Raw genomic sequence first — 18,919 nt, forward strand, 5'->3', positions numbered from 1 at the left:
CATGCGCAGTGCAAAAGAAGTTTTGTAATGGCTGCCAGATAGTATGAGTGAAACTCGATATAGTTTCTAGTCTCCTGGAAAAACTTTGGATTTAACAGACCGTTAACATTAAGTAAACCATATTAAAATGGTGTATGTCTGTACGGAGACATACAAGAAGACTGTACGGAACGTTGATAAATTAAACTGATATAATGTAAGTATTGACGTTGTCAGTAGAGGCGGTGTTTTTGTGAGAAGCGGAACATCTTGGCATCTAAAACGCTAACTGGGTTTGGTTAAGCTAAGCTAACGGCCACTCTGCTCGAAATTGTAAACCAAAGTCCAACTAGGAAGCTACTTTGTTACGTTAGTGTTTGATTATCAAGCTAGTAAATAACTGTGAACGTTAGACACTTGTTAATTTAAGTTTGAGTTAACATTTTTCACAGTAAATCTTGTCGGAGATGCCGAGCTGCTAAGCTAACTGACGTTATTCCGCCTCTGGCAGGTTTTATTAAACCGCTATTTAGTGCACATTTGTGGCATATTTCACTGCATTCCCTGCTTAGTTCCTTCTGTGCTGTTTTTATTTATGTTCGGCTTCTTATAATTACTTCCAGCATTCTTTGTGTAGGGACTTAATTCTGAATTTGTGGGCTTACTGTAGCTACATTGTGGGCTTACTGTAGCTACATTGTGGGCTTACTGTAGCTACATTGTGGGCTTACTGTAGCTACATTGTGGGCTTACTGTAGCTACATTGTGGGCTTACTGTAGCTACATTGTGGGCTTACTGTAGCTACATTGTGGGCTTACTCAGGGTTTTTCCTGGGTCAAAATTGGTCTTCGGTGGTGGCTGACCGACATGGTCATCCACACACAGCAGAGAGTACCCTAGTACCCACATGATCCGCAAGCCCAATATTAACAATACATTTTAAATTTAAAATAAATCCAGACTGTGGCTGAGAATTGTACAGTTTTAAACCTCTTCCAAATTATATATAGACTACGTATGCAATTATCAGACCCAGATATTACCTGTCACTCTCACTGTCATGCTTTCTTACCCTCTTTGCAAAAAAAGCTGTGATTTCATAGTTTTGAAAGATAAAATCCTTTTTTGATAGACCTGATAATTATTTTAGTATAATCATATCGATTAAAAAGTAACATTAAAAACGTAGCGTTAAAAGGTGTAATAGTGTAATTTTTTCCCATATAAAATTTTATCAAATTAGCAGCTAGCAACAGCTTGCTTTGTGCTTTGATCTAGTTTCATCTCACTCCAGTCTAACTTTAAACTAAACGATTTTATAGGTAATTTACTACACATTTTCATAGGCCTATACATACTGTGGATTATTAAGGCTACATTTTACTAAACACTCTTGCTATAAATGTGGTAAGCACACTTACTTTCTCATTTCTGATGTGTATGTTCTTCTAAGAAGTAATGATTTTTTATACACCGATTCAGACACTGACGGGCAGACCAGTTGCTTTAACCATTAATTATAATGAATCGGCTCAAAGGAGTCATTAGGTCGCGAATCGGACTTTAGCGGACGCGTTGAGTGGGAATCCTGATTTGTCAAGATTTGTCAACACACACAAAACACGACAAACGGACACGACTGTCGGATTTCGCCCCTGAGTCGCACGTAATTTGCAATATGATCGTGCAGACGTCAACATGGGAGAGAAGCGTGATTCTCGCGGCCTCCGAACACCCGTTACTTTATGATCCAACTCTTGAATCATACAGAGATGCTTACAGGAAAAATGAAGCATGGAAGCGTGTTGCCGAGATTGTCGGTCTTTCAGGTGTGTTGTATTTGCAAAATGTGCTAAATGTTTGAAAACTTAATTAGCCTGTATTCTCCCTCCATTTATCATGGTGAATGAAGTTAAGGGTGCAAACAATCAATGCAATCCAGAAAGACCGCGAATAATTTTTGAGGAAACATGGGAACAACATTAAAAATGATACAATATAAATATTAATAATTTATTACTTTTTTATCAATAACAATGTATTTAAAACAAAAAGATTGTTTTTGATAAAGTTTAAAAATTACTAAAGTTTATATTAATACTTTTTAATTATTCTTATCACCTCGCGCACACGAACCTGATTGGACAACATTGGAATACATCACATCCGGTCGGCATATCGGATGCGGTGTTGTCGCACAAGTTCAATTTTTTAACGGATCCAACGCTCAAAACGGATTCGATAATTACGGATCCGCAGATGGTCGGCACCTCACGCACTCTGCGACTCTCCATAGGAAATGAATGACTTCCGGTTTATCGGCGGTCGTTTGTCGTGTGCAGTGCCGCCTTCACACTGCACACGACAAACGGACACGACTGTCGGATTTCGCCCCCTAGTGACAGTCGCTCGTAATATGCAATATGATCATGTAGACGTCAACATGGGAGAGAAGTTAATTCTCGCGGTCTCGGAAAACCCATTACTAGATGATCGTGACAAAATTCTTCTCCATTAAGGCGCAACTCGTGCACTAAACGGTGATACTCACCGAGACTTTTTCTCCGAGTCAGGTTGTGTTTTATACACACTGATTTGCAATGTTTTCTTTGGCGTCTCCAGTTAAGGAGAGCAAAAGCAAGAGCCTGTATTATCGTGGTGAATACAAATAAATAAATAAAATCAATCAGTGCAACAATAAATCCAGAAAGACCGTGAATAATTTTTGAGGAAACATGGATGCAACATTAAAAATAATACAATATAAATATTAATAATTTATTACTTTTTTATCAATAACAATGTATTTAAAACAAAAAGATTGTTTTTGGTAAAGTTTAAAAATTACTAAAGTTAATAAAGATGGTCGGCACCTCACGCAGCGACCTTGCGACTCTCCATAGGAAATGAATGACTTCCGGTTTATCGGCGGTCATTTGTCGTGTGCAGTGTGAAGGCGGCTTGAAGGCCGCTTAACTGGATAGATTTTTTTTACGTTTATTTAAAGTTATGTCAGCTGCATGTGCGGAATGCTTGTCACAAGTTGTAAGAGAAGATAAGGCAACTTTTTTTGACTGCAATTCAGCAAAAAGATTCTCAGAATGCACCACGTGAAACATGGATTCAGTCTTTCGACCTTTAGGATCAGTTGATTTCATTCTCGCGTCCATCAGTAGCCTGCTTCACTCACAAAACCCAATTACAGATCAAACTAGAACGTACATTTTCTGAAGAAAATGTGAATGGTGCTTGCACGTGGCAAGTTCCCCTCGTCGTGCTGAGGGATTCTACTTATTATTATATACATAGATAGATAGATAGATAGATAGATAGAGGTGTGGTAAATGTATTGATTGGGGGCCAATACTTTTGGAATCATTGGATTAATAGTGTGGAGTTGATAGTTACATGTATTGAGAGTCTCCTTTACATCTACAGTCACTAGGAGAACACAGAAGAGAAGCCGTGCCTGAGCTCTGCGCACACTGCGTGTGTGAGAGCTTAAAGGAATTTTAGGAATTTCCCATTCAAGTCTATGGGATTTTTTTGGCCACTTTTTCATCCGCTGTGGGAACACCGTTGGTTGGATTGCTCATAGCACACCTCTCCTCAATGAGCCGGTCGATTTGACACCTCATTCATGGGTCTAGGACAAAAGCTGCGGGACAAGTTACGTGCCAAAATTTTGTCACACACACACACGCATTTTTGTGCATTGCCTCCAGAAAAACACACACAAAAGCATTGGGCACTGCAATTCATTGGGCCTCCAAAAAAACAAAAACAATCATTTGTAAATATTTCACACTTGTTATATGCATTTGTCCAGCTGGGGACAATATCTTCTCTTCTCTTCTTCTTCTACCAACAAGCTTTACACACACACACACGTTGTGTTTTCATATTCAAATCATATTTGAATTTGAAATTTAAACTTTGAAACTCTCTTATTTATGAGTTTAGTTGCATCAGTCAGCTTTGACCTGGGGATGTTTGACATACACCAGCCAGTGGTTATCCAAAATAATATTTAATAATTTCTGCTTATTTTACTCAAAAATAATAACCTAATATGCAAGAGGAATCTAATACATGGTCGAATAACAAACTGTTTGAAATACACCCTGAAATTACTAACAGGTCTCTAATACCTATGAAATCAAGATTCGATCAGGTGATCTTAACCAGATGTAGAATCGGGCATACAAGACTGACACATGAATACTTGCTGAAAGGAGAAGACCCCATTCAGTGCTTGTACTGCAGCATTCCCCTTACTGTCAAGCATATTTTGTTGGACTGTCCTGCGCATAATGACCACAGAAGGTTATTTTATGAGGCCAATTCATTTAAAGAGCTATTTTACAAGGTTTCATCAGAAAAAGTTTTAGAGTTTGTCATATATTAATGTAAAAAGTTTAATTTAAGTTGTCTATTTGTCTATATTTATTTCTTTGTGATTTTAGGTGGCCAACAGAAGGCCACCATTCTGACTTGTTCAAAACATTAATTACATTAACTATTACTGTTTTCCAGTGACTTTAGGCTTTCATTGTCTTATTGTAATTTCATTGTGGTGGTGTTACTATTAGTGTTTGGGTGGATTGTTATAAATAAGGAGTATTTTAAAATGGTTTAATCAGATAAAATACGTCTTGTCACTTATCAGTCCTTCCAGTATTTAGCAGAACATTGCTTGATTTATGATTTTGCTTGATTCCATTTTCCCTGCAAAATCTACGTTTTGCTTTTTTTGTGGAAAGCTTCTTGAACTGGCAAAACTGAAGGCACAAGAAGGCGCTCTTTTAAACTACCACTGTTAATGAAGACAGTTGTAAATTTTTTCTATGATGGCAGTGAACATAAATTGGGCTTTGACTTGATGTTCATTGTAATAGCACATAACGCATCTTAGCCCAAATCTGCAATAATTTCTGATTCAGAATATTGCAGAGATCACTTGATTTTGCTTTAATTGTTGTGAGGGTGAAATCCTGGCAGGACCTGTTTATTTATTAGCCCTTATCAATAAGCAAGGGTCACTTCCATATATCACTTCAATATAATTCAGAAAATATACCATTTGTTTAACTTAAATAAGGATGCAGAATTTTGCCACATCCTTTAATTCGGTTGTAGAATGATTATGCATGCATGCTGGCTTTCTGCTTTCTGCCTGTGTAATGTTTTTTAAATACAATTCCTCCTTGACAGAAGAAACATCATGAGACTTGGTTGGCACAAATCGTTCTGATTGCCTTGGTATTTTATACTTTGGGTTCAAGCCACATTAAGGTTTCTGTGCTCGGCTGCAGCTCTTTTTACAAAATGACATTCATTCATTTTTACATTCATTCTTTCTTTCTCTTGCTCTAACTCTCTTTAACACACTTTTTTCAAGCTGGTGGCCATGGCAGTGTGGGACCGTGTGGAGTCTGTGCTGAATGTGGGCCTCCGGGTGCCCAGCATCATGCTGCTGGAGGTGCTGTACCGCTGGGATGTAAGCTCCTTTTTCCAGAAGATCCAGAGGAGCAGCCTGAACAACAACCCTCTCTTTCAGTACAAGTACCTGGCTCTGTACCTACACTATTTAGGTATGTAGTGTTTCATTTATGGACTGGTGTAAGCCATATCTAGTGCAAGAATAGTTTTACAGACCAGCTGTGGTTTGTTCTCTGTATCACATAGGATGTGGTGTAAAATGGTCTTAATGTGAAATTGTCTCAAGTGAGAAACACACACCACTGAAAGGCTAAGCAATTTCTACTTTTATAATGCATTTTCTACTTTTATTATTGGTTGCATAGATTTGCATAAAGCATGAATGGAAATGCTCAGAAAAGAAGATTTTGGGCAGTTCATTCAGTGGGACAAGGCCACACACAGGGAGCCGAGTTATTTCATAGAGGAAAACGGTATTTCACATAGTTAGTACAATGAGGTATGCATATGCATATGGTGCTTAGAGCGAATTAAAACTAATTAAAAGTGTAATATATCCTCAAGTAGATCTTTGTCATCACAAATATATGTGCAGTACACACTGTTAAAGACCCAAGGTGCAAGATGCGTGTATTACGTACATTGTTGACTAGATATAAACAAAGTGCCAAATGAATAAGAAACATTCAGGAAGGGGGAAATGGGGAGTGAAAGGGGGATGTTTGGCAGTAGAGCATGACATTCAAAAACAAAACAAAAACAAATCAGTGACCAATATAGCCACCTTTCTTTGCAAGGACACTCAAAAGCCTGCCATCCATGGATTCTGTCAGTGTTTTGATCTGTTCACCGTCAACATTGCGTGCAGCAGCAACCACAGCCTCCCAGACACTCTTCAGAGAGGTGTACTGTTTTCCCTCCTTGTAAATCTCACATTTGATGATGGACCACAGGTTCTCTATGGGGTTCAGATCAGGTGAACAAGGAGGCCATGTCATTAGTTTTTCTTCTTTTAGACCCTTTCTTGCCAGCCACGCTGTGGAGTACTTGGACGCGTGTGATGGAGCATTGTCCTGCATGAAAATCATGTTTTTCTTGAAGGATGCAGACTTCTTCCTGTACCACTGCTTGAAGAAGGTGTCTTCCAGAAACTGGCAGTAGGACTGGGAGTTGAGCTTGACCCCATCCTCAACCCGAAAAGGCCCCACAAGCTCATCTTTGATGATACCAGCCCAAACCAGTACTCCACCTCCACCTTGCTGGCGTCTCAGTCGGACTGGAGCTCTCTGCCCTTTACCGATCCAGCCACGAGCCCATCCATCTGGCCCATCAAGACTCACTCTCATTTCATCAGTCCATAAAACCTTAGAAAAATCAGTCTTCAGATATTTCTTGGCCCAGTCTTGACGTTTCAGCTTGTGTGTCTTGTTCAGTGGTGGTCGTTTTTCAGCCTTTCTTACCTTGGCCATGTCTCTGAGTATTGCACACCTTGTGCTTTTGGGCACTCCAGTGATGTTGCAGCTCTGAAATATGGCAAAACTGGTGGCAAGTGGCATCTTGGCAGCTGCACGCTTGACTTTTCTCAGTTCATGGGCAGTTATTTTGCGCCTTGGTTTTTCCACACGCTTCTTGCGACCCTGTTGACTATTTTGAATGAAACGCTTGATTGTTCGATGATCACGCTTCAGAAGCTTGGCAATTTTAAGAGTGCTGCATCCCTCTGCAAGATATCTCACTTATACTTATCAAGCATTTGCACTACTGTATTCTGAACTGCTGAGAGAACAACGCACATTCTTGCAGATGTTATGTCTGCGTTCTTCACTGGTCCAAACATTTGCATGTTGTGTGCACCATGAAGTGTGTCAAACTCTGTTTCATAGCATCAAATCCTAAAGACCAGCTCTCTTAAGTCGACTTTATGCTGTATGATTTTCTGCCCAATTTTTCTGTTGCAGCCATATTCGCACAATGTAAAATACAATCTTTGGTCTGGAGTTGAGATCTATGGTCTTAGAACACACAACATGAGACTGATTTAGTGCCACTGCTAAGAAAGACAGATGACAATGTTGTAGCTGTGTCAGAGAATTTTGATTGGAATTTCAGATTGTGATTGCTGCTCCAACACTAAATTGCATATTGCATAGGATTGCACACGACTTATGGGACAGTTCAACTTCACATTAAGAGAACATTTAAATTAAAGGAAGAGTGGTTTACTGAGTTGCAGCAGGAGAGCATGTCTTTGTAATGTCTGATCACAGTTATATCATGACAGGACACAAAGCGCATGACAAGAAAATAAATAAAGGGTGAATTAAGGGTGCTAGTTTGTGGTGCTAATTAGTAGCTAGTGAGTTATTACCTTCCATTCAGATGTCACACATCTTATTCGATGAGCTACCTCTATCATATATGCTCATGAGCACCCTAACAAAGTTGTTAATGGCTCTGTTAAAACAATCATCACATTTGTATAGTAAAAAAAAGTCTGTTTAACCTAGGCCAGTCTTTATGGGTTTGGTAGTTTGTTTTAATACGCTGTGTATGTATAAGATATCTCTGGAAAAGCCAATTTTTGTTGTGTCTTATCTGGTTTCATAAGATTAGAATACACTGCACTGAAAAAAGAAATACATTTTTGTTTTGCATATATGCAGTTTCCAATATGGATTAAATGTTTGTGGTTTTGTATAACCCTTTATCTAGATTCACATAGAGCAGAACATGCTTTTATAGACATTCTCTAGAAATTCACTAGTTAGTAACATAAGTCAAGTATGTGGCCTGTAGCTGGTCACAAGCTGCTGCCTGTAGGTGAAGTCAAAATCAAACATAACTGGTTCACTGAGAGTAAAATGCTATAGAACTGCCTAAATGTGTAGCTTTTATATATTTTTTTTTCCTCTTTCCACAGGCTATATTCTTAGCTTGGTATTGCTGACTCTACCACGGCAGCATTTGGTACGCCTCTACCTGTACGTGCTCACTGCTTTGCTGCTATTTGCCGGACACCAGCTTTCCAGGTGTGTATGCACACAAACACACAAACCTCTAGTGCTGTGTGTGTGCTTCAAAATGAGTAATTCTCATTGGATATTGCTGAGATCTGGCCATAGCAACATCAGTCACAAATCAGGTGTTCAGAAGAGCAGGGTATTAGGGAAAGCAATTTAATAAATATTGCAAATCAGCATAAGCAATGAGCATTATTGTACAATTATTTACAATGATTATTATTAATATTAACTATTATAACAATGTATTTATTAATTTACACAATTACCCAGGCTAATTGTCTGAAAGTGATCAAAACTACTGTGGGGTACCTAAATAACATTGCCGTTTGGAGCAAGTTGCTGTTAAAGATCAGCAGTGTAGAAACTTTATTCATTTATTTTTTTATTATTTCTCCCTGAAATTGCAGCACAGTCCTACCACATTCCTTGACCGTTACTTCACTGCGGCAGAAATATATATTATTCTAAATGCATCTCATGTTCTTTGCAGGGATTATGTTCGTAGTGAGCTTGACTCTGGCTTTGAAGGACCCCTGTATCTGGATCCACTCTCCATGAACCGATTCACCACAGCTCTAATTGGTAAATAATTCTTGATCTACCAGGTTCCAAATAAACCAATGGCTCACCTGTTGTGTTCATCTTCAGTGTTCTAATTCAGTATGGTATTAAGTTCCCCGGGGCGTATGTTGTGCTTCAGTGGGAGGAGGTGTTATCAATCTGTTTCAAATGGCATTTTTAATTCCCATCTCTGACTGAAAGGTTTAACCACAGTGATATATGAAACCTGAGAGGAAGGAACCTGGATTTTACTAAAGGGCCATGTGCTAGTCTGTAAGCTGTCTGAATGCAAGGAAGGAGGAAACTTGTTCATGGGAAACATATTAGAATAGGACCTCAGTGGACCTTTTTTAAAACAATTATGTAGCTTTTACGGTTGCTGCTGTTATAGTTATGTAAAAAAAATGTTACGCAATGTGTGATTTTTGCTCTATTTTTGTCTTCTTCATTGTGAATACCAAAAGATCTGAAATCTTTGATTTCAGACGTTGTAAGTCACACTTAAGCAGGTAATCAGTCAAGTTTGTTTCATATGGAGCAGTTTACAAATTATTGGCTAGATGCTGAATGGAACTGTAGTTCTCTTTATAATTAAGATTTTTTTTAGGTTAATTTATTATCTTGGATAAGATTGAAATGTCAGTTCATCCCTGGCTTGCTTAAATTGAATTAAATTGACTTTTGGCCATCAATTTATAAAAAAAATCCAAACCTTTGATATAATTCAGGCCGTTAGTATATTATAACAATCCTGTATTAATACATTGTATAAGCATCTTTGCCAGCAGTTACATCTTTTAATCTTGTGTAAGTCTGTACAAGCATTTCTCACCTAAATTTAGACAGTTTCTTCCTTTCTTCTTGCCAGATCGTCTCAAGTTCAGATTTGGATGGAGAGAGTCTGTGATCTTGAGCTCTCTCTACAGATGATTTGTGTGTTCAGGTCTGAGCTTTGGCTGAGCCACTCAAGAACATTTTAAGATTTGTTCCCTAGAAACTCTGTTGTCCCTGCTACATGGATTGGATAATTGTTGTGTTGACAGTTCGTCACTCCCTTAACATGCTTCACCATAGGGATGATATTAGCCAGTTGATGAGCTGTACCTGGTTTTTAACCAGATCAATCACTTGGAATACAGCCAAAAAGTAACATTTCCGACCAGAGAATATTTTTTCTCATGCTAGTCTTAAAGGCCTGATTGATCGAGTATTTTTGAAATGGTTGTCCTTCAATCCAGATATCCCATTTCTCCAGTTAACTGTTAGAGTAATTATTGAGTTCTTTGTCACCTTCCTGACCAAGGCACCTCTAGCCCAGTTACTGAGTTTGACCAGAAAGCTAGCTCTAGGAACAGTCCTGGTGGTTCCAAGCTTCATCCATTTTACAAAATTTTTTACTTATAAAACAGGATTGTGAGACATTATAGGAAACTCCTATCTTCTTTTTACCTTTATTAGTTAAATATATTGTTGTTTAAAATCAATTTTTTAAAATGTGTTTTTTTATTTTATTTTATCCCTTTCTTGCATAAATCTATATGCTGTAATATGTGGGATGTGGTAACCTAGTAGTTAAGGTGTTGGGCTACCAATCGGAAGGTTGTGAGTTCGATTCCTACGTCCACCAAGCTGCCACTGCTGGGCCCCTGAGCAAGGTCCCTCAATTGCTCAGTTGTATAAAAATGAGATTAAAAAAAAAAAAAAAGTCAGTCGCTCTGGATAAGGGCGTCTGCTAAATGCTGTAAATGTAATATGGGATTCTGTAATGATAAAGTAAGAAGACTTTCCTATGCCTGTTTGGTCACTAATGAGCACAGCCTGTGATGGTGTGTGGCATACAAGTTGTTTGAATGTGTAGTGGATGGGGTCTTTTCAAGTTGGAAAGCAAACATGTATCTTTATCTCAAGAAATATTGGGTGGAGTCTTGCATTTGTGTATGCTTTCAAGGTTATACCCAAGTTTTAGTATTTGGGAACTGTAACATGCTTTTGGTTTTTGGTTTAAACAGGTCAGCTGGTGGTGTGTACACTGTGCTCCTGTGTGATGCAGACGAAACAGATCTGGCTGTTTTCAGCTCACCTTCTACCCCTGGTGGCTCGTCTGTGCCTTGTCCCTTTGGAAACTATTGTCTTTGTTAACCGTTTTGCCATGATCTTCACTGGGCTTGAAGTTATCTACTTCCTTGCTTCTAACCTCCTGGTACCCTACAACCTGGCTAAGAATGCCTACCGGGAGCTTGCACAGGTACTGGTTACTGCAGAATAATTATTGTTGCCCAACCAAATCAGTGTTGCCATTTTGTTCATGCTGAGATGCATTTCTGCTCACCATGGTTAAGAGTAATTAAACAGAGCTGTTTCTTGCTCAGTGTTTTTTGTTTTTCCTTATCATTTGGTGTAAACTCTAGAGAGCATGTATAAAATTAGAGATATATAGTAGCCTAACTTAGTTTTAAACTTTAACATTTTTTATCTGATTCTATACTTATGTATATCTGCTTTGAGACAATGTGAATTTTTAAAAGTGCTATACAAATAAATTGAATTGAAATTCTCAGATCAGCAGCTTCATAGGGGCTTTTTACACCTGGTCACTTCATGCGTTTTCTGTGATCGGATGACTGTTCGATCGTAAAAAGACCATCTGGGACGCATTTGAAGCTGGAAACTGGACAGGTGTAAATGAATGTGGTTGTTCAAGCCACATACATCAGCGCTGTACTCCTCCCAAACGGAGTCGTGCATCGCGCCAGAAACAAATGCTGTTTTTTGTAGCATAACCTCCGTAACAAGTTTTTTCATCTTCTTTTTGATTGCATTCTGAAAACCGCATACACCAAAGTGTGTTCCTTTTCAATTACCCCGGAAATGAGGTAAAATATATTTGCATTTTGGGTGGGAGTAGAAAGATCGGATTGATATCCGTTTGTTTTAACAAATCAGATAGCTATCGGATCAGAGAAGTTACCAGGTGTAAAAAGGCCCTTAGATACTTAAACTAATGACAACAAGAAGTCACAGAGATCACATTCTTCCCCATTCTGATATTTGATGTGAATGTTAACTAAAACCTTTGACCTGTATCACCATATGATTTTTTGCATTGTGCTGCTGCCACATGATTGGCTGATTAGATAACCGCATGGACTTGCAAATGTAAAGATGTTCCTATTAGTGACTGAGTGTACTGAATTATAGTTTAACCAAATTTTTGACCATGTTCTCTCTCTCTTTCTCTTTCTCTCTCTCTCTCTCTCTCTCTCTCTCTCTCTCTCTCTCTCTCTCTCTCTCTCTCTCTCTCTCACACACACACACACACTTTCTAGGTGGTGGAGGTGTATGGGCTACTGGCTCTGGGCATGTCATTGTGGAATCAGCTTGTCTTGCCCATGCTCTTCATGTGCTTCTGGTTGGTGCTCTTCACGCTGCAGATCTACTCGTACTTCAGCACACGGGACCAACCTCCCTCACGCGAGAGATTGCTCTTTCTCTTTCTTACCAGGTTTTTTTTTATTTTTTTAATAAAATTGTTTCCCTTATTTGGTTAATTGCCAGTTAATACCCACAGGTAGCTCTCCCCTAACATGAGACAGCTAGCAATTAGGGAGAGGGTGGGCTAGCACACCTTCCTCCCTATCCAAAGAGGATGGCCACACATGTCCATTTCCCAACAATAGACCAAATGCTTTCCTGTCACCCCAAATGGGAGTTTTGCTAGATGAATAATTGTCTATTGAACATCAAAAAGTGTTTCATAAAAGACAAGTCTTACTGCATAGAGTAACTACGCAAACCTCTAAAAAACTCAGGCTACAGTTTGCCATTGAAAGGCTTCTCTCAGGCAACATTGAATTTTCCACACACCCCTTTTGGTTGTGGAACTCCTTTGAGCTTCTGGTTGGTTAATGGTTGCTTACAAGGTCCCACTCTACAGAAACAGGTTTTGCATTACTTATCAAGCACATCAAATAGATGCTTAAAATAACACTTCAAGTACATTTACAAAAAAAAGGTTGTAGTAGTCACCTCAGTGTAGACTATAAATTTGTAGTCGGAAGATTGTGAAGTAGAACTTGGCTGCTTTTGGCTGATCTGGCAACATAGAATGCAGTCAAAAATAGTTTTATGTTAAAAGCTGTCTGTCTCATCTGTCCATTATGATCATGGCACCTCTGCCAGACCAAGATCTAAACAGTTCCTAGAAAAAGTAGATTTAGATGTATTTGTAGTGATGAATTAATAAAGTCATTCAGAAAAATCATACACAAAGATAAAGGGTAAGGGTTGTTTTTTGTATATTGTGGGCAAAAACCACCTTATGCCTCTGTGTGCAGCATTGCAGAGTGCTGTTGTTCTCCTTACTCACTGTTGGGGCTGGTCTTCACTGTGTCTTTTGTGGCACTGGGCGTCCTCACACTCTGCAAGTTCTACTTACAAGGTTACCGAGCCTTCATGAATGACAATGCCATGAACAGGTAGGTTAAATTCTCCCAAACCTTTTTTAGCTTGTGCTTCTTATAATCAATATAAAGAATGTGATATCTTAATAATGGCATAATAATTTGATGTCTATATATTTATTAACATGAACAGGCAATTGCAGTATTTTCTTGATATACAAGATATGTAGATGACACTTGGTGCCTTATTGGTTTTCTCCTCCTCTTTTCTCAGGGGAATGACAGAAGGAATCACTTTGCTGATTCTCTCTGTTCAGACAGGGCTAATTGAGCTGCAGGTCATACACCGGGCCTTTCTCCTGAGCATCATCCTCTTTATTGTTGTGGCCTCTATTTTGCAATCCATGCTGGAGATTGCTGACCCCATAGTGCTTGCACTGGGGGCTTCCAGGGACAAGTAAGCATCTTCTCTTTCTGTGCCAACTTTCTGCGCAAGCTAAATATTATAGCAGAAATATGTGGGCTACTTTCATTGAAAGTTATCGGTTTTCTTTCCTGGGCATCTTACCCAGAGAACACTCTAGACCTTTGGCACCACTGTTTTGTAGGTTTTTTCCACTGTAATTAATTAAATTCTTCTTGTATTGGTAATCTGAATAAATGTAAACATTACTCATGATTTACAATCGTAATCCAACCAGTTGATGAAACCATTAGATTTTGGAATTAGACATTGGTATTGGAAAAGGTCACATGGTTCTACTTTTCATAGCCATGGAATTCTTATTTTCATCTCTATGTATCTGTCTCTTCTAGGAGTCTGTGGAAGCACTTCCGAGCAGTGAGTCTTTGTCTGTTCTTGCTGATCTTTCCAGCCTACATGGTCTACATGATCTGCCAGTTCTTTCATATGGACTTCTGGCTGCTCATCATCATCTCCTCCAGCATCCTTACCTCACTGCAGGTGTACACACTATTTTTTTTTTTTAATTTCAAATCAGTAGCAAGGGGTATGAAAAATTTCCAATCTGAAGTTTAAAATAAGTGAATACTAGAGTACACACATATGCACATACGACATGCACATACACATTTTTAAAGTATCAGCTCTCCCTCAGGTGCTCGGTACGCTGCTGATCTATGTGCTGTTCATGGTGGAGGAGCTACGCAAGGTTCCGATTGAGAACATGGATGAGGTCATGTATTTTGTGAATGGCACCTATAGACTGCTGGAGTTTGTGGTGGCACTCTTTGTGGTGGCCTATGGTGTATGTGAGACGCTGTTTGGACAGTGGAGCGTGATGGGTTCCACCATCATTCTGCTGCACGCCTACTACAATGTGTGGCTGCGGGCGCAGCTCGGCTGGCAGAGCTTCCTGTTGCGCCGTGATGCTGTGCACAAGATTCAGAGCCTTCCTACGGCCTCAACACTGCAATTACAGCAGTACAATGATATCTGTGCCATCTGCTATCAGGTGGGTGTGTGTGTGTGCGTGTGCGCATTTATGTGAGAGTGGAATAGAAAAGGGTTTGTCAATGGTGCTTTTTCTTAGGCATATGTTAATAATCTATTAGATCATGTCCCAGAATATACAACACTTAACATATTCTTATTGACTTTTACTATGTTCTGTTTGTCCTAACTGAAAAGTTAGCAAATGACAGCAAGTGACTGGCATACAAGTAGTGGTGCTGCATAAATTTTAGTTTCATTTATTTAACAAAGAATCATAGTTGTATTAATTGTAATCTTTATATTAATCATCATAATTTTAGCTCTACAAAGTTATTTTCATAAGAGGAAATTTTGCCTTTGTAGTTTTGTGTACCCAAGAAATTCAGTTTCTTATTCCACTTATGCTAAATTTCATCCAATCTTTTTTATAGGACATGAAGTCGGCAGTCATTACACCTTGCGGTCACTTTTTCCATGCAGGCTGCCTGAAAAAGTGGCTGTATGTGCAGGAGTCCTGCCCCCTTTGCCATGGCCCACTCAAGAGCCAATCACCATCCACCAACACGTCTACCCCAGCTGACACATCACCATTCAATCCAAATGCAGAACAGGCAGAACGGCAAGATTTAGTGGATATAGAGGAGCCAAAACCAGTTGGAGAGGCTTCCCAAAAAGTTGCAACCCTGTCATGCCTTCAAAGTTCAGCAGAGCCAGAAATGAAAAGTGGCAGGGTTCAAGAAGAAACCTGCGAATGTCATTCAAAAGTGGAAAAAGAAAAGACTGAAGAAGCTAGTAGAGGCTAGGTAAACAAGCTCCACAGTCCATTTCAAGTGTCCCTCCACCCCCTTAAGCAGAGCTGTGCTCTGTTCATTTTTTCAGTGGTCACTTCAGATTTATCACAGTCACACTGTAATGCTGCCAATGTTACGTCTTCTAACAAGAGGACTTATAACAGTCCTAGAGATTAATAGTCAGAACACATTATGACTGTTATAATCCATTGGAGGAATAATTTTTGGGTGCTAGTTCTTCAGATTCATTAGTTATATTTGTCATATTTTCCCAGTTCTTTCTAACTAATCCCACATAGGAGTGGATTTTTGTTGACAATTTGCCATCATTTCTGTAAACAGGGTGTTCAAATTGTCTAATGTTCTATTGCACTACAAATGAGCTACAATGAGCTTTATTTCAAGATTTCTTAACCATCCTAAAAGAACATTCTAATTTACAATTACCAAATGTTACAATTAAATATGTTAATGTTTATCTGATATTTTGGACAGATGTCCTCCAGCCCCAAATTCTCGACATATGCATGGTCAAAAAGTTATTAACAGGATGTTTTGCTTGTTTTGCTCTCTATCAACAGAGGCAAGCCCTGGCAAATTTTTGGGAAATATTGCACTAGTTAGCTGATTTTGAGCCATCTTAGCTTTCATGTCTACTTTAAGGAGCCTCAGAGCTTTAAATAATTACCTAAGGAACAGGTAGATTTATTGTAGTGGGGGATGTAATTTGTATGTAGCTTGATGCCACGCCATCCTGCTGTGAATGCTTCCAAATCGGCTCTGTCTTTACCAGCATGTAATCCTTGTGAACTATGAGCTATAGCCTCTTGGATATATATGTGTACATCTATGTTCAGGTATATACCTACCTATACCTATGTGTACATCTATACATGTGTAAAATATTTTAACTGAGTTTTGTTTGATATGCCAAACAGTATTGAAGCATTATCAACCGTTATGACATAGCATTTGGGATCGTGGGAACACTTCGATGTCCTCTACAGGTAGAAGTGGGATTGAGCCTAAAGATGCTGAATGGGGATTTGCTGCTTCCTAATGTCGATTGACAGTATTAAGATACTTGGTGAATTTGTGTAGATGAACACATATACAATGTATGAACACAAAACACCACTGAATCTGATGGTTTGTGATGTCTTTAATTTTGCACATTTTGGAATAAAAATAAAGCAATTGAGCTATTTCAGTTCGAATACACTTTACTTGGTCATTTGTTTTTCAATTCAAATAATATATTTAATTATCTTTTTTGTCGCAACCAGTTTTTCCTTATAAGACTACTTGAAAGTATTAGCATCAATATTTATTGCATATTCGAAAAGGTGTATTTGTAAATTTGCATATTTATTTTTAAAATGGTAAAAGATGAATAAGAATGAAAAAGATGAGGCATACAAACATTTCCATGTACAGGAAAAAACTATTAACCTGTTAACCATTTCCTCACTGATCTGTATGATGTTTCTCATCTATAGTGATATGCACTGTTCAGGTTCTCTAGCTGCACTGCAGATGAAAGTTTTGCTTGCATCTCTGCAAAGATTGGGTGTAGTTCTGGGACTTTTGGACCAGGGAGATGATATGGGTTCAGTTGAGACAGACAGTAGTAGAAAGACAGTACTTGACCATCTCCATGACCATGACACTGATATAGTATATGGCACTCCCAAAAGCATAGCATAGCAAAAGTATGGTAGATAAAGAGTTAACCAACAATCAGGTTTTATCCACATTCTGAAACATATTGTTTCTTTATTCTGACTACTCATGGTTGCTAATGTGGGTCCTGCTCTTATGTTTTTAAATAATGGCATTTCAACTGTGTGTATGTTGCTGCTGGATGATTAACACAAATTATACATAATACAAGAGCAGCCATAGTCTCCACATCATTCATGGACAAACTACAGCCTACCAATTCTTGCCTGCTGTCCCACAATATGACAATGTCTATAGTAAGCATAAGCATGATATAAGATCATACTCCAGATGCAAGATTATGAGGATTATTCATTGTAGTCCACCTGTTGCTATGTACAGTTTGTCAGGATCCCACATTCCCCATCCATCAATGGAAACTCACCACTAAAAAAAACAGCATTGACCTTACAGAGTCAGCTGCTTACGTTTTAAGACATTGACCAAGTTATAGATATTTAAGCTGTGTATATTTGATCTTAAATATTTGATGGTTTAATTTGAGGATATTTAGACCCAGGTTAGGAGAATGTAGGAGTTACAAAACTTTTATGTCCTTCCCATTTTAAGGGACTGAAAGTGACAACTGAGTTGTTTTATGGCCAGCATTGTATTATTCCCTTATTATTGTAAGCAGATAAAAGATCTAGAGTTGATTTATTTCAAGTGTGTAATTTACATATATATTCTGTTGCTGTTAACATTCAATATGAAGCTCAAACAGCTGTGACTGCCAGTGAAACAAGCCATCAACTGTTTGGCACATTCTTTAAAAAAAACACATAGGTGAGCTCAGGAACAGCAAAAACGAAGCACAACTTTTGTAATTATTCAGATGAAGTCTTTTTTTGATGACTGACAGATAGATCTACCTCATGGTAGTCTGATCTGTCAGTCATCAAAAAAGACTTCATCTGAATAATTACAAAAGTTGTGCTTCGTTGGTAAGCCTTAAAAGAACCAATAAAAAGCTTGTACAATTCTGGATCAACATCTGTTGGACAAATGAGACAAATCTAAACTAAATCTACCAGAATCTTGCTTGTATTTACTCATATGACTGCTAATGAAAGCAAAAGGATAAAGTCTATAGGGTTTATTATGTGTTTAGATTCAGACAATGTCAATGGCCAATAACTCAAAGCATACTGGGAAAGCAAAACTTTTTTAATCCAAAACGTTAACTGTTCTTCAACTCATTCACCTGAATAAATATAAATCATCAGGCAGAATCACTGATTTGGATATTCTTTATAACGTGTGTTTACTGGCCAATTAGTCAGTACTCACTTTGTGAATTCTATGGGACTATTAGCAAACTGCAGAATGCTCACCCTGTCAGACTGTTTATTGTTGTCTGAGATTTCATCAGCGTGAATCTCAAAGCAGTAATCCCTAAATTGCAGTAGCTTCTGGACTTTGCAATGAATGGTTTCTCAACAGCTAGGGCCAAACTGCAAGAGCCAAACTGTCCCGGGCCATTAAAGAGGCAAAGAATGTGTACACCAAGGTAATCCACAGCCGCTTCTATGACAGGGTTGACG

At 38.5% G+C, this 18,919-nt stretch overlaps 1 protein-coding gene across 1 annotated transcript; it reads left to right on the forward strand.

Annotated features, from left to right (window-relative positions):
* On the forward strand, positions 1–16,870 carry rnf145b (ring finger protein 145b). Its single transcript, XM_060890521.1, has 11 exons — positions 1–196; positions 5,382–5,574; positions 8,343–8,451; positions 8,936–9,027; positions 11,016–11,251; positions 12,333–12,508; positions 13,341–13,481; positions 13,681–13,863; positions 14,223–14,370; positions 14,525–14,881; positions 15,294–16,870. The coding sequence occupies exons 2-11, from the start codon at positions 5,391–5,393 to the stop codon at positions 15,663–15,665; spliced, it is 1,998 nt and encodes a 665-aa protein (XP_060746504.1). The 5' UTR covers positions 1–196; positions 5,382–5,390; the 3' UTR covers positions 15,666–16,870.
* Positions 16,871–18,919: the final 2,049 nt, after the last annotated feature.

This window comes from Tachysurus vachellii, chromosome 17 (genome assembly GCF_030014155.1).
Source record: "Tachysurus vachellii isolate PV-2020 chromosome 17, HZAU_Pvac_v1, whole genome shotgun sequence".
Classification (NCBI taxonomy): domain Eukaryota; kingdom Metazoa; phylum Chordata; class Actinopteri; order Siluriformes; family Bagridae; genus Tachysurus; species Tachysurus vachellii.